We start from the raw sequence: 16,308 nt of genomic DNA on the forward strand, positions 1-16,308 counted from the left end.
TTACTAACGTGTATTCGAAATATCGAGAAACTGGATCATTCAGTGAAAATATAAATATAATAAATACTGTGATCATAAGTGATATTACTAGACACTATAGTACATGTGTAGATATGAAGAAATGTAAAGGACGTTCAGCTCACCAGAGTTGTGGGTATTCCAACGCTTTCAGCTGCAGAAAACGCAATAGAAAAATTTCGCCTCTTCTCATTTGGAGAAAGTGAATCATAAGGAACTCTGTCTGGTAGGTACGAATGCAGGACAGCACAAAGGGCTAGTCCATCGTTCCACGAGCTGCTAAAGTTTGTAATATCGATGTTGCGGTAACCAACTGTTTTATTCTGGCACCACTTCAAAAGTGCATTTCTCTTGGAGCCACCATTTTTTACAAGCCCACACAACGGGTCTTTACGCTCGCTTAGATCTGTGACACTGTTGCGTCTAACAAAATCAATCGCTTTAGCATTTAGAGCAGCTGAATCTAGTAGTTCTCCAGGACTCAGCACAACAGGTACGGATTTCGTTTCTGCATATGCAAAAGAGAATGACAATTATCTAAATTCTAAATCATCTATGCATATGACTTACAACTAACAAACTTAATGTAAATATATTTAGAAAAAAGCGATTGATTGCACAAAGGTGTCTACATGAATTATTGTATAATTTTTGAAAAATTATAGAAAGGTTTCTACATGTGGTCAACTTTGTACGTTGATCACAACCGGTGTTTATCTCTAAATGTAAAACAGTACGAAAAATACTTTGTTATTATGGTGAATAATAACTAATCAACTTTTTTTTACTTGCACAAATCTCTTTCCAACTGAAATATGTCGAAATAATTTGTTACTACTTCAAGTAGAAACATTTTGCCAATCAAATCCTGAGCTACTGCATATGACAGGAATGATAAAAGTATATTAATCCTTACATTAGAGATGCAATTTTACCAATGATCAATTTTCAACTATTCACATATTGTGTCAGTAGTAAACATGCAGTGATTGTCAAATAAGTTTAGTAATACATACGAATATAAAACTTCTTGCAAAAAAGAGGAAGAAAGAATGTTTTCTAAACTGATAACCTTACCTTACAGGAATATATATATGTGAAAGGTTTAAAAAATAAGTAAATAAAAATTTGTATGAATATATACAAGAAAAACCATTTTATTGTTGTGCAGTGAGAAGGGCATGCAACTACACGAAGTGCTCATGAGCTGAAATGAGAAATTAATGATAAAGTAATATCAGAAAAGTATGGAATTACGTTAGTGCAATGGGATAGAAAAAAGCGTACAAAAGCTACTACCTGAAGCTTTTTAATGCGTCTCATTTAATGTCCAGATGAAGAGTTTGAACAAAGTACTGGAAATGTGAGAGTTGAAATAAGCAATGGGGATGATTTTAATATTTCTTCAACTGTCAATGAAATCTAGCATTTGTATATTATTTGTTTATTAGGAAAATAGCTGCAAAGGATTAGTTGTAAGAATAATAAACTGTAAACTGTAAACATTGAATTATTGACAGAAATCATGCCTATGCGCATACAATTGTGTAGGGTACACTACCAATCTGAAACGTGAAATAATGTTATAATGCGTGCAGTACCAAAAATATATGCAAACTGCAAACTTTGCGAGAATTTCTATAGCCGAATTTTGGGAATGCTTTATGAACATTTCAGTTTGGTCGTGTACAGACTACACAATTAAAAGCAGTCTATTAAAGGAGAGCAAATTTGTGATAATTGCGTATTGATGAATTACCTGAAAGGGCTTTTCTAGTATTTGTTGGTTGAGTCTTGTTGTTGTTATTTGTCTGATTTACAGGACAGATTAGATTGTTTGTTTGTTGTTGATCACGGAGTGGCGTTTTCATTGATATCACATCGTTTGTTCCTATTGAATTTAGAGATGATGTGGAGCTACTGCGACTTCCAGGACCTAAATCCATACCAGTGGAATTACATTGATTTAAAACAAAAATATCACAATGTTTCAATTTTTCAGGTACTGCATTGAAACGTTTCCAAGAAACATTGTATTTATTTGCTCACAAAAAAATAATACTCACCGCTATTGTCCGCAAGTCCAGCTATAGAAACATTTATGGATTTTGTTATTTTTAACAATTCAAATCACTTTAAAGGTAATAATCACTTTCTTAGCAGTAGTAAATTACGAGATAATTCATAGGTGGTGCAGCAATATTCAAAGAAGCATTTTAGTCCAATATATTTCTACTACTTGTTAGGTGTATCATCTTGAAATTGGCATAGATTGTGTTATACTTCCTTGTCATACTAGCAATTGATTTTCAAAGTGTTTTTATGGAAAATGAAAGTGAGAAATATGTATAATAGACTTGAAGTAATAATCCGAGTATTATTCTAGTTTAAAATTATGAACACACAGAGAGAGAAAAATTATGAGCTTATTTTCAAAACAACTCACCAGCTTTAGCCTGTTTGGTAGCATTCTCAATACTCTCAATCAGACATTTTACACTGAGTCTTGAATCCTGTCGTGAAATATTAGCTTTACGACGGGCAGCCATTTCTTGTGTAACACTGGTTAGTACACTTTGCTGTGTCTCTGTAGGAGTTGTAGCTGGTCTGGGTGGTGGTGGCATCGCTTTTTGATTGGCTAGAAAAAAATCATAGCTTATTTCACTGGCAGTTGTCAATTATTCCTGTACAAGCCTGAAGCACATTAAATAAGTTCACTCAACACAGCACTTTATATCTACCAGGATATGCGGATAATGGTAATAAGAGTTCACCACTCATGATGAACCTATACAATCAAATTTAGTTTAGTTCTTTCGTCATAGCAGGCTAAATTTTTCCCAAATTTATTGTGATACGATTTCGTGAACAGTAGGGTTGGTTTATGAAACAAATCACAAGAAAATTTGTTAAATTGTTTCCGACGGTTTTTTCTGATACTTTCAACACTTATGATAAATTATACGAATGTACAGCTTGAACCAAATCGATTGAAAGAAATTAAATCTTTCTTAACCACTTCCATGATTAGGTAATTAGACAAGCATATTGGATGTATAATAGCTTCAACTAATGAAAATGAAAACATAAGCGAGGTAAAATCAATGTAATGGCAAATCAAATCTTAGTAATATATTTTTAACCCTGCAACGGTACCTACATGTCTAAGAGACATAGTTCCTACTTGCATTTGTATGATTGATTATTTTAGGTACCATTATAGGGTTAAAGCACCTGATGCAGTTTTGTCCCACACAAAAAAGCAAGTTTTTTAAAACATAAAGTAATTATTCTAAATGAAAAGTGGACAAAACAAATGAAATTAGATCATGGTAGCAAGAATTTACAGACACTAATATTCTGAAAATATTCTGTTACGCCAACACAAAAAGAATATATCTAACTGAAAGAGTGCCTCGGAAAGTGCAAATAATTGACTAAAAATAACCAATAGCTTCTATATTGGTTTCCTTGGATCCTAATAGAATTGAGAGTATCAATGGGAAACGGGTGTGAACTTGTCTTGGAATGTATGAGACAGTGAGAATGATCGATTTTGTAACGTACGATTACATTAGTTACAGTCATACCAAAATATATATTCCAATTGACAGAATCTTTGAATGAAAAATTCAAATGAGGAAGTAGTTTGACAAAGTGTTTGCTACGTAATTTCTTTAAGACTATTGCATGTATTTGAAAATTATTTTGCAATATTTTTCGCGTTCAAGCCCATCGCACGTGTTACTCTCAAATAAAGCTTAAACTAATTGGTAACTTGGGGATAGTAATAAACATAAAAAGAGAACGAGTCACTAAAAAAAAAGCAAATGATAGTTTTAAAAATCCCAAAATGTAATTGAACTTGACACAGGGTACGGCATAAAACATCACGCAAGATCTCCTTCTAGCAGACATGTAAAGGTGCGAAGAAATATGTGAATATACGTGATGGTCCCACTACACAAGCCACAGTTATAAGCTTGGTCCTGGGACTTACTGTTAGATGTAATGGTCGACGTCCATGGACGAATATGCACCACTGGTGGGCTACGTTTAGTTCTAATTTCTACTTCTGGCTCCTTCACAACAGCTTCATATTTATCTTTCATTGTTGTTGTTGCGGATCCTTCTAACTTTGCACCTGATTCAATATTTTCTAGAGACGTTGAAGCAGGAATGTTACAGGCATAGCTATCCTGGGAGAGAAAGTTTTCCGCAGTATCCATTAGTTTTGATGGGGGAGGTGTTTCTGGCAGTTTTGGCACAATTTCTAAATTTTTTACACCCATTATTGAGTCTTTGTCAGTTTCCTTTGCAATGTAAGCTTGGTTATTTCCCAAGGTAATTGTTTCCGAGTTGTGATGATCGCTTTCTACGTCAAGATTTTTAGTTGTATCGTCGATACTTTTTAGCTCTGTTTGAAGTACAGGTGATGGAGACCTAGTGTTAAGATCAATAATTTTGGCTTTAACAAGAGTAATTTGACTTTGTTTTGTCAAGTCTTCAAATTTCTTCTGAACTTCAGGAACAGACTTTGGCCGTGTAAATGCTCTTCCATAAACTCCTCTTGGAAGATCATAGAGCCTTGCATTTACCAATGCATCTTTGGTATTTACAGCTTTAGCACTGGTTTCAAAAGATTTATTTGTAATGGGTGAACCAGAGTTTGATCCTTTGTTTGGATACTTATTGGATCTTTTGATAGAAGAAAGAGGCGATTCTGTTATTACAACTTTTAATGGTTTGTCAATGACATTTGTCAATTTTTGCACATCATTTAGTGATTGAATACGTCGTTGACGTGAGCGCAGAACAATGCCATCTTGATAAGAATTTTCGTTTCTACTTAGAATGACATTTGTTAAGACATTACTTTTTGATGATGATTCTATGCTCTCATCAGCTTCCGGAACGGGATGCAGACCTAAACTGCTGTGCCTTGGTGAGTTGTATTTATCATTACGCACGGTAGGCAAACCGATTAAAGATCGTGGTCGATTTTGATTATCAGTTTCCAACTTTCTACGACAAGTTACAGTATCTGTCGTTTTTGAAATATTCTTACGTGGCGATGGCAGCGGGTCTTTCCGTGGTATCTTACAATCATTCTTTGGTGTATAAATCCTTGGTGCAAATATTAGATCTGGGTTTGGATTTTCTATTGAGATGTTTTTGACAGCTGTCTTTTTTATAACTTCTATATTATCGTATACAGGACTCTCTAAATCTTCCGAACCACCAGATATACTAGGAACAACCTTTGCTGCATTTGTTACAATGAAATTCAGTTTGCATTCCTGTGAACTTTCTGCTGCTGCAACAGAACCATTTTTATGTTGAACACCAAGTTCAGAGGTGTTCTTAATCCCACTATAAAATTCGCTCAAATGTTGATAATCATCTTTACTGGATTCAACTCTTCTGAGTTCCTCTGTAGATGCAGAGTATTTCTTCCCATTCAATCCACGCTTGAAATTTCTCGGAATAGATCTATATGTGAGGTCGTCAATCAAAGAATCAATCATTTCACTCACTGGTTCAATATTTTTTGTTCCAGTAAGCAAATCTTTTTTTTTTCGATTATGTGCATTTTGATTTTTATCTGACGGAGTGCGGTAAATATCTCGTGATAAATCCAGCTTTGTTTGAATTTGTGGTTTATAATCGTCCATTTTTAAATTCTTCAATGGTCTTGAAAGATCTTGATCAACTCTGGGAAACGTTTCCGCGTTTGAAAAATTAGTTTTTACTTGGAGCTCAGAACTGCTATTGGCTACGAGTTTCTGTTGTTTTGCATTATTATTTGCTTCGTTTTCTATTGAAGTATGAAGAATTAGTTTCTCAACTCTACTCGTGCTTTGATTATTGATAGCTCCTGAAAGGATTGTTATTCTTTCATTTGGATCTTGCAGTTCGATTGCTGTATCATCATGTTTTTCCAGGTTCATTTTCTTGAAAAAATCAGTTTCGAAGGATTCACCGTCGTTTACATCTATCAGAGAAATACCTGGCTTGGTTGTTTCTTTTGTACTGTCAGGCTCATCACCTATATGAGTGTTGGTTGATTCGTTCTTACTTTTTTTCAAGACATTTGTCATTTCTGGATCTACTTCAAATCTTAAATCGTCCATAGCATATTCTGCATCAGAAAAAACATAATCTTTTGGCACATAAAACTGACTATTGGAAATATTAATTTCATAGGAGTCTCCTTTGGTGTTTTGAATTGCCGTTATATCTTTGAGGATGGGATTTTCACTTAGTTTAGTGCTTTTCCACGATGGTGTTACTGGTTTATATAACTTTGGGTAATCAGCATCAAACGAAGGTATAGCTGCAAAATGAGAAGTGTCCAAGTCACTGCCAGACTTTGATATACTATTTATATAAATTGGCTCTTTCAACAGTTCTTGCTTCAACTCATTTAATTCGTCATCCTCTGTCTTATACAATTTGCCCAAAGTATCTGCTTTCTCTGACGGTGTGTACAAGAATTCCCAATCAAAAAAGTGTTCTCCCCCATCAACCTTTGATGCAGATAAATCTGGATAGGTTTTTCTATTGGGGCTGTACGATTTAGGTCCTGCATCAAGCATCGAAAGATTACTGATGTTCGATTCGGAAGTTGCTTTCCTTGGTTCTGGACGATTTTTTGGTAACGTACGACCACGTTTCAATAAAGTATTAACAGTACTTCTTTCAAGGACAGAAACTGGGGTGCTCAATGTCTTGCTGTCTAATTGATCAGGTGATGGTTTCGTACTACGATCGGTGGCCCCTAATTCATAGTAGAACCATTGTAATATAAAACAACAAATTTTTTTTCCTCCAAATGCATTTAGTTAGACAAACCATTTTTCAAGTTTCAAAGGAATAATATTCATTTTCATTTTAATATTATACTGGTATGTGCGTAGATTAAATATTAAATCCTAGAATACGTATGATTCAAAAAATATTCAAATCAAGGTACAAATATTGTAAATTTATAGTTGAAATGAAGCTTGTTCATAAATTAATATTAGCAGATGTATCATAATCTATAATTCAAGAAAATTAGTAGAACAAAAATCATGAGTTTATGGAAAATTTACATCAACTCGTTTAACATGGTTAGATAAATAAGTAAAATTTGTGAGTGCACTTTCGACAAAAATTCTTATAATAGGTTTACGCAAACGTATTCAACAAAGATTTATCACATATAGTCAACTTTTAGTGATTATTACAATCAATTAGTACATAGTTAGAGAGGCTACTGTAATATCGATATGCATAAGCTTTAGTTTTGCATATTAATAAGCTAAAAAGTAATGAAATTTATAGAATTTATCGTCGAGTCTAGTGTTGTTAGATTGAACAGCCAACCCTATCATAATTGAATCAATTTTTCTGATTCCGACAATCTTACTGACAAAGGATGATCTGCATATAGGGGTGGGAAAAAATTTTATAATACTATATTAAATAAATAGATGCAAAGATTTTTTTCTTAATCGAATACACGATGAAATAACCAATTATTCACAGAGTGAAACTAAAAATTTTTTTTGTAACTCCAAAGGGATCGTGCAATACAGGTGAATGTATCCTGGAAAACTTTAACTATCACAGACTTTCACATTGTATTCCTATGTCACCTTTCATAATATTCTAACTTGTACCAGTCAACATACTTTGAAGATAGTAGGAAAATACATGCCGACTTACCCTTATTTAGTTTGTCAAGCTGAGCTTCAAGGGCCCTCAGCTTATCCCTTTGGGTTTTGTTCTCCATAACAACCCTCTCAAGTTCACTTTGAGCCTCAGTTTTGAAATCATTTGCCACACGGACAGTCATTAAAAGATCAGTCTGGAATTGTTCCCACTCTGTGCTCTCCTCTTGCCTAAGTCGTTTCTCATCTTCTAACGCAGATTCTAAATCAGCTTTCTTTGACTCAGCGTCATTTGCTCGCCTCTGAGCTTCGCTCAATGCTGCTTTCAGTTCACGCTTGTCTTCCAAGTGCCGCTGGCACTGAGCTTGCAATTCAGCCAATGTATCCCTGACCAATTGCAATTCTGTGCTCAATGAATTTTTTTCTTCTTTCAACTGGGAAAGCTGATATTCTAAGTCACTAATTGCTGATTTGGCATTGTTACGAGTGACCTTACACTCTTCTTGTAGTTGAGAGTATTGGTCTTTCAATCTGTCGTGGTCACAGTGTGACCTGGCCAACTGTTCTTGTAAAGCTGCAGCCTGTGTTTCAAGCGTGTCTTTTTCTCTCCGTGCAGCATCTAGTAATTCATCTGCTTCACTCTTACTTTCAAACTGTCTTGTTTGTTCCAGTTCTTCAATTTTGGCTCTAGCATTTTCCAGTAAAGTAGCTAATCTGCTTATTTCAATTGTACGACTGGAACCTTCTTGGCGTGCTTCAACAAGTTCTGCATCTAGTTGTTTGCGTTCTGCATTAGTTGCATCAACAGTAGACTCTAAAAGGTGAACACGTTTTGTAAGCCGTTCTGCTTCTGTTGCAGATGCTTCAGCTGTGGATCGAAGACTTTTCAATTCCGAGGTCAGTTCCTCTTGCTTCTGAAGAAGAGATTCTCGCTCTTCTTGGGCACTCTGCAAACACAAAAATATTTTCGTTGTGGCAAAAGTGTCAAATTGTTCTTCATAAAGCTTCAAGTATTATCTCGAAAATTTGTTAAATATTCGCGAGTTGTGTCAAACATGGTTTTCGTTGCTTCCAACACTTTATTCATATTAATTGACTGATTTACCTTTAGAAGATCAACAAGCTTCTGTTCTCGCTCTGTATTGTACCCATGAGGTGTCTCTTCCGGCTGTTCTTCTCGCAATAAAAGTCCTTGCAACGTATCTACTTTTGATCGGGAATCTTCTAATTTCTCTGTTTGTCTGCAAAGCGATTCCAGCAAGACACCTTTTTCTTCAGTTAGCCTTTCATTGTCAGTTTGAAGTTCCGACAACTGAGCCTACAAACATAAATAAATCATTGCTTAGTATTATTGGCTATGAGGCCTCTTTCCAGAATAGATAGAGAATTTTGTGTTATCCTTTTCTTATTGGTACATTTTTCTCGGTAGTATTACAGAATTCCACATGCTGGTTCCTGAGTAACGAAATTCCCGAACTATTCCTGGTTTTTCTGATTTATCACTGTCCTATACGCATAGAATTCGATGCGAAGGAACTTGTTTAAGAATATGCAAGCGGTACTTCACAGAAGACTTACTCGAACTATGGAAAATGTGCACAATATCAATGTGCATAACATTATTTAAGTGTTAAGCTGTTACGATCACATGATATTTCTATCAATGATAATTGAAACCTTAATATGGATTCCTTGCATGAGATTCATGCTCGTAATAGAACTGATTGCAACAAGAAATATTATGAATGCGATCTATCATAACTTGTTTTATTATGCCAGATGCAAGATTGTGGCAAACTAGAGGGACTGTCTTTGTTTTCGTGCAAAGATGCTTCAAAGCCTCTGGTACATAAAATTTATAATTTAAAGTAAATTACAACTACACAGGATAGCCAATTCCTAATATCATTTTATAAGAAATACACTTGCTGCAGCATAATCACTTACAGAGCAAATTTTGCATTCTAACTCTACAGGAAACTTTTCCTCACATATGTACAGCATCTGTATAGGTGACGTAATAGCAAATGAGTTGAGACTGAATGAAAATACAATTATCAGGATGTAAATAAGTAGAATGCAAGTAGCTATATCCTACCATACCTGTAAATCGCTAAGTTCTTGGATAGTAGCCTGTAATTCCTCATTTGTACTATAATGGGTCTCTTCCATCTGCAATAGTTTGTCCTGCAGGCAAGCGACTGATACTTCAGACATTGAACTAGAACTGTGTTTGTCCCAATCAGGTGTCGAGCATGTGTTTTCAGTGTTACCAGCTGGAGAGCCATCATCATGAGTGATCGCAATTGACGCTGGTGCCGAATTATGAAGCCTGGAAGCGTCCAACAGAATTTGCTGCTTCTCAGTATCAGACAACGGAGAATGCGCCACGTCTCTAAGACGTGATCGAAGTGTGGTATTCTCTTCTGTTAGTCTTTCTAATTCTGCGCTGTGTTGTTCCTGCAAATATGTGAAAAAAAAAACTGCTTTATATTATTTCTTTAAATACATCGAACGTAAGTTGTAGAATCTTCCATTCGCATAATCTATGAATCAACAACCTGTTGGGAATTCCGCAATTTGAGTAATAAGTGCCGTTTTACATGGACAAGATAATTATAGGTGGTTGTATAATGAAAAGCATGAGAAATTAGCAATGGACATGAATCTTGAATCAAAAAGTATCTTCAAAGGAATCTGAACGTAAAAAGTAGTCTTGGTCGAATTTTAGGTTCTCATTTATCATGACTTTTATTTTCTTTCTTATTGCGTAATGTACATATACTATAATTGTGACAAGAGTAGAAGTAATGAAAAAAAAAAAAAATGGTACATTCTTGAACCGTAAAGGCTTTCGAAATGAATATACCGGGAAAAAAAAGGCAAAATTTGAGACAGCAGACGAAGGTTGCAGACAGCGACATCGTCGCGTGGGTATCAATAAGCAGGTAAACCGCAAAATCAAGACTCTGCAGTACGAGTCAAGGTATTGGCACCACAAGAAAATGACACACTTTTAATTAACGCTGGTTAGATACGGCGTATTCTCTGAGCCTGTGGCCACGCCGAGAGCGAGTAAACTATATACCTGTCAAGCGTTTGAGGTTATAAGTATCTTTAGGCCGACGGCATCGGCATACGGTTACAAAAATATACGTTACGCTCGAATTTTTGGGGATGTTTTACAATTCAATAGCATCTCGTAAATCCGAATAGATAGAATAGTCAGATATTAGATTCTGTAAGTAACATATGATACGACGGCGGGTAAACAGGCATCGGTGCGGCAAATCTTGGAAGGCTTCTCATGATTGTAACTTATTTACTACGATAGTTCGACTTTTATTTTTCCTTCAATTTTTATTTTAACCAGCGAATCCCTAGTCTTGAACAGAACACGTTCGGCAATAATTATAGTTGATGTTTACCGTCAACAGTGGGAAATAACGTTTCTTCATCTCGTTTCCTTCACTTTTCCATTGGTGGTGATCTCTGTTTAGTAAACATTGCAGCGCCACCTGGTCCATACTTTTTTTTCACATCGCTTGTACTAAGGGAGGGGGGGGGGGGGGAGGGGGGGCGACGACGCCGACTCGACACGACGCGTGCGTCGACGCTTCACGCAGGAGCGACGTGAAGGTGGCTGCGCGCGGTTCACATCCGACATCATTAAGTTTGAAATAATTCGGTTTCGTATTCGAAATCACGTTCAAGGGAGTGCCCTAGTCGATTTCAACGTTGACGTATACATATGTATATCCCCGAATATTACAGCCCACGAAACTCAAACGCAAAAAAAATTGACAGTCCCATTTTATACGCAATCTAAACAAAAAAAAAACACTCCAATCAATTTTCATTTAACACAGAAATAAGGAAATGGCATGAGTTTTACGAAATCATAATGGTAAATTCGTAGAATTTCGACCCTGAATTACAAAGCAAAATAGCATGTCCGATTGAAACAGATTTTACGATACGGAAGCTACGTTTTTTCAAGATTTCAAAATTTAGTTTTTTCCTCTGGTCGCTATGTAAATGTACTTAAGGTGCTGTTTTCGATCGCTGTACTTCGTAAACGACCGAAATCAAGATTTAGCTGGTAACTGTAACGATCAGAATATTGATTACATGATGAGATGACATTTGTAGTTCTAACGAGTGAGATATTTTCGAAACAAATCAGAACTTATTATTATTAGAAGGTCACGTAGCCAGTTAATAATTTCGTCTAGGTCATAGAATTGTGGGCGGTTTCCTAATGGGAGGCAATTAATTCTAAAATCGAATTTAAAAATTGTTATAAACAAGTGTCGAGGTTGATATAATTCTTTTCAAAATGATGGAACGTGTATATCGTGTTACGTTTTCAAACCGAATGTAAGACATTTTTGATAGTTTGAATTTTGCATGGCAAAAAATAAATCAAGGTGGTAATGTTCGCGGAAACTGGCTACTCGCAAATAAAATACAGGATAGGGGATGCATCGAATGCTGCGATGCTTACATGATAATAGCCCTCAGTAGCCCTATGCCCTGTAAGACGATATAAAACCAGGTTCAGGCAGCTTATTCAAGTCTCAAAGTAACGAATTTGTTACAGGGTCAACTGTAACATCATTTTGATATGTCACATCTATTTAGTGTTATATGCAAATAGCATATGAAGACGTACAACATAACGTAGCAAAACTGTAATGGCAGCTAAATTTATGAATGAAATAATGCAGTAATTAGCCTTTCTTATTGCCCCCAAAAATTTTGACGTAATAGTTCACATCGTTTCCATGCTATGGTTTTATTCAATAATTTGTAATCAACTTTGCAAAATATATGGTACTAAAATATAACTTTTAACTCGTAAATTAATTGTTCGATACTTTACGGAGTGCTTACGTGCCAATTCTTGATGCATATCGTTAGAGTTTCTATTAAAGGTATGCATACGCGAGTCTCCACATGCCAGATTGCAAAATTGGAAACTACATCGCCGACAATCTGTGGTTATAACGGTTTCTTAAATTCCGAGACATCACTTGAAGTTCGATCTGTAGGTGTACAATATGTAGTTACAAGTCAGCAACAGTGGATTGAGACAAAGATTTTTACGAATCGCGCAAGATAGTGTCGCTGAAACTTGTTTGAATCTTGCAGTGTGACCTGCAGAATTTAAACGAAAATGAACTTTACGTACAGTGAGTATAATTATTTCACTGACGTTATCGCAGCAATTTGTAAATATATTCCATATGATCCTAACTTGTAAAAAGAAAGTTAAGAATTTGAAGAATTATCAAGGAAATCTTTTGACTGCATAATTTCGTGTTTTCTCCAAAAATAAACATTAATCCTAGTTAAACGCTATGTGCAGGAGATTGCATGGACCCACTGTGCTCTTACAAGAGGGGAATCGAATTATTTCAGTTTGTATTTCGAAGTGTGGATCAACCGTGAGCATTGCTCTCACACACGCGTGTATGTATGTGTATATTATATATATGCTTGACATACACGGCATAACAGCAGTTAATTTCGAATGCAATACCATACGCACAGTAATATGATCGCGTCATACGAATATAATTACTCGCTATTTTTTAAACACCCTCGTCAGCCAAATTCGCAAAAGTTTATATTTGCTCCACTGATTTGCATCGCTATACTCTTTCTGCTTCGCCAGTCGCGGCTACCGTAAGCCTACACTTAGGTACAGCAAGAAAATATTTAGCATTATGTTTTTGCCTTACGTATAAGCGCCTATTCTACTATAGATCGTAAGCAATCTACATGACCATCGAAGTAACGAATTTGGATTTGAAGATTTAGAAATTATACAAAAAAACAACAAATTCTATTAAAAATCAATATTAATAAGATCTAATCGCGTGTTGTCTAACTAAAATGCGTCACAGTTTTTCGTATGAAGTGTACTCGTATATCTCGACTCATTATATCGAGCACATTTTATTCATAGGCCAATATAATAAGTAGTGCACGAAATATGTAATATGTACATAGCATGTACACAGATACCGCATTTATACTTCTATTCAGGTTAATGAAGTTTGGCCATTGTTTAAGATATTCACAGGAATGGGCACTGAATATAATCCAACGTCTATCGAGCTGCATTTCCCCACATGGTGAAAGGTTACAATTTAGACGGTAGAGTGTTTGAGGAGGCATTCGTTCTAGAATTGTTGAAGAAAAATTATTTTCTCAGTATTCAATGCCACCGGTAATGACTGAGGAGAAAAGCGACCTAGGCTAAATAATTATACAATTTTAGCAGTAATTTATAGTGAAAACGAAATAATTAGAGCGACATTCGAAATTATGATCTGCACGAATTCTCAGTATGATTTGACAGTAATTGAATCAAATTGGATTCGAGTATTTACGATTACACATGATTAATAGGCAGATCACGTGTTTCTTGAGCGAAATGATTTTCACTGATCGTGAGTCTAAATTCGGCCGATAATTTGAGTGAAACCCTGTTCCAAATGACCACATTTTTGAATAACCAAGTTCACTTTGTGTAGTGAACTTTTAAATATTCACGGTTAATTTCTCTCTCATTATTTACATCAATGCTGCACGTAATAATATAAAGATTTGGAAACAGTTTGACATCTTACGATTCTCAAGTTGAAAATCCCTTGAAATCGCTGCGAAGAAACAATTACGATATAAATTTGTATGTAAAAATGTAATCGGCAACATGTTGCAGTCATAACAATTGCCGCCATATAACTTTGATACTCAAGTGTATTTTGGTAGGCAGTAAATTTCAGGCAATGTTAAATTATTTCTTATCCGTTAGAGAAACCAAAATTATAGATTTTTTCAGACAATTTGTTTACTATCGCGTATACTATAAGCGTCACATGCGTAGCTTATTCTATAGGCTGACGTTACCCCATATGTCGTTTAGATAATGTCACAGTATCTGATTAATCGTGCTTGCTCAGAATTTTATCAAAGTTGAAGCGTTTCTTATTGTATTTTATCTTCCAATATAATATTTTTTACTTTTATAAGCAGTTAAATTTAAGGAAAAAAAACAGCAGGGCGGGTTTTTATTGCAAATTTTTCTTTTGGAAATAACGTCTGTGCACAAAATTCTTACACGTATTATATTTCGATTGGAATTCTTCGCAGCTCCGAGTACCGAAATTGACATCTACTTTCTGATACGTACTGTATACAATACCGTGTAATATCCAGATTTTAAGCATATTCTGAAGTGAATTCGGAACTCGGACGAAGCCACAAAATACGACTGGTTCCAATGACCCATATTTTGAGGAGAATCCCTAACCCAGACAATGGAGTGTTTTTGAGAAGAATCCGTAATTACAAGCAAACCTGTTTCACGTCGCCGAAGTAGTATTCACATCACGCTCTTCGCTCGCCGTGTAATGATGTACGAAAAGAAAAAACCACACTGCAAGCACATGTGGTTCAAGTTTAAAAATTCCAAGACGCTCTCAATTTTTAAATAGTAAAAAGTACACGATGTATACAAGAATGATAATAAGAAATCCTGCCTCGTCAATCTTCTCCGTCGCCGTAAAAACCACGCAATACGCAAGCGTTGGTGTACTGGGTAGCATTTTTTATTACCGTTAAGGCTAGACGAGATGTATTTACAGTAGCTTCTCAAAAGTATGCGTGCACTGCACGTATTGGACTGCTATATTTAAGAAAGTGCAGTAAAGTTTTTACGGAAATTCGGAAGCTCGATATCGACGATTATACATAGGACTATAATACCTAACGATGGTTGGCTGAACATTTGCGACGGTCTAGCACATAATCATTAAAGGACAGACATGCACACCTACATGACACGTCGCTGTTCCCTAGGCGACTACGAGTTGCCTCCTACAAGGTCGTAATTAACGTTCTGTGACGGGCTAAAAATTATCTGCACGTTGCTTGTACGCGGCTCGAAGAGGCATTGCTATACTTGTACGGGTAGAGGCATAATGTTCAATCACACGAAGCACGCAGGCTTCGAGAGGCGGCAGGCAGACACCTAATATTTCTCCGAGGAAGATACGTGCGTTAATAAAAGCGTTTTCAGAGTACAATTTTGATTTTCTGGTAGACGAACGAATGGCTTTGGCTGGTACAGAGAAACAAAAAAAAAAAAATACAAAAACAACAACAGAATAAAGTAAAAGGTAAAAAAAATTCTCCGCTTCATCAAGGCACGGCTGTCCGTGCATGAAAGCAAGAACGGCAGATCGAGAATAATCTATCCTGCTGCAGGCATCCGTCGAGAAGAACTTTCAAGCTGAATTATAAGTTCGGAGCATGCAGAGTGGAATTCCTGACGCGTTGACAGGTCTTATCGTTCAAGAGAGTAAGACAGGGAGGAGGAGAAAAAATTATCTGTACAAGTCGTGACCGTTAGATGTGTGCATGCGTTACATCGTGACGATAGACGAAGGCGGAGATGCGGAGAGGAAAGAAAGAAAAAATTAGGCCGATCGAGACGCAGAAGCTGAAAGATGCCGTTCCTGAAAAATCCACCAGACTTACATGCAGCTTTGGAGGTTCTTACAATCGTTCATTGTATATGCTTGCTTTATGGCTTCTCGTTACGACCAGTCTTATCGAT

The 16,308-nt window shown here is 35.9% G+C and overlaps 1 protein-coding gene across 10 annotated transcripts in view; it reads right to left on the minus strand.

Moving 5' to 3' along the window:
- LOC124178436 overlaps positions 1-16,308 on the minus strand; it is a 134,091-nt gene that overhangs the window by 2,120 nt on the left and 115,663 nt on the right. For 7 of the 10 annotated variants that reach the window (XM_046561759.1, XM_046561757.1, XM_046561760.1 and 4 more), the window contains 8 exons: positions 9,780-10,136; positions 8,782-8,994; positions 7,732-8,623; positions 4,019-6,799; positions 2,465-2,656; positions 2,085-2,105; positions 1,778-1,954; positions 144-526 (listed from right to left, as the gene is read on the minus strand). In XM_046561759.1, the coding sequence (XP_046417715.1) occupies positions 144-526; positions 1,778-1,954; positions 2,085-2,105; positions 2,465-2,656; positions 4,019-6,799; positions 7,732-8,623; positions 8,782-8,994; positions 9,780-10,136 (5,016 nt within the window). Of the gene's footprint in view, positions 1-143; positions 527-1,157; positions 1,226-1,777; positions 1,955-2,084; positions 2,106-2,464; positions 2,657-4,018; positions 6,800-7,731; positions 8,624-8,781; positions 8,995-9,779; positions 10,137-11,104; positions 11,199-16,308 lie in introns of those variants that run through there. The other 3 variants (XM_046561766.1, XM_046561764.1, XM_046561758.1) reach the window with 3 other exon arrangements.

The sequence above is a fragment of the Neodiprion fabricii genome, chromosome 3 (genome assembly GCF_021155785.1).
Source record: "Neodiprion fabricii isolate iyNeoFabr1 chromosome 3, iyNeoFabr1.1, whole genome shotgun sequence".
Taxonomy (NCBI): Eukaryota; Metazoa; Arthropoda; class Insecta; order Hymenoptera; family Diprionidae; genus Neodiprion; species Neodiprion fabricii.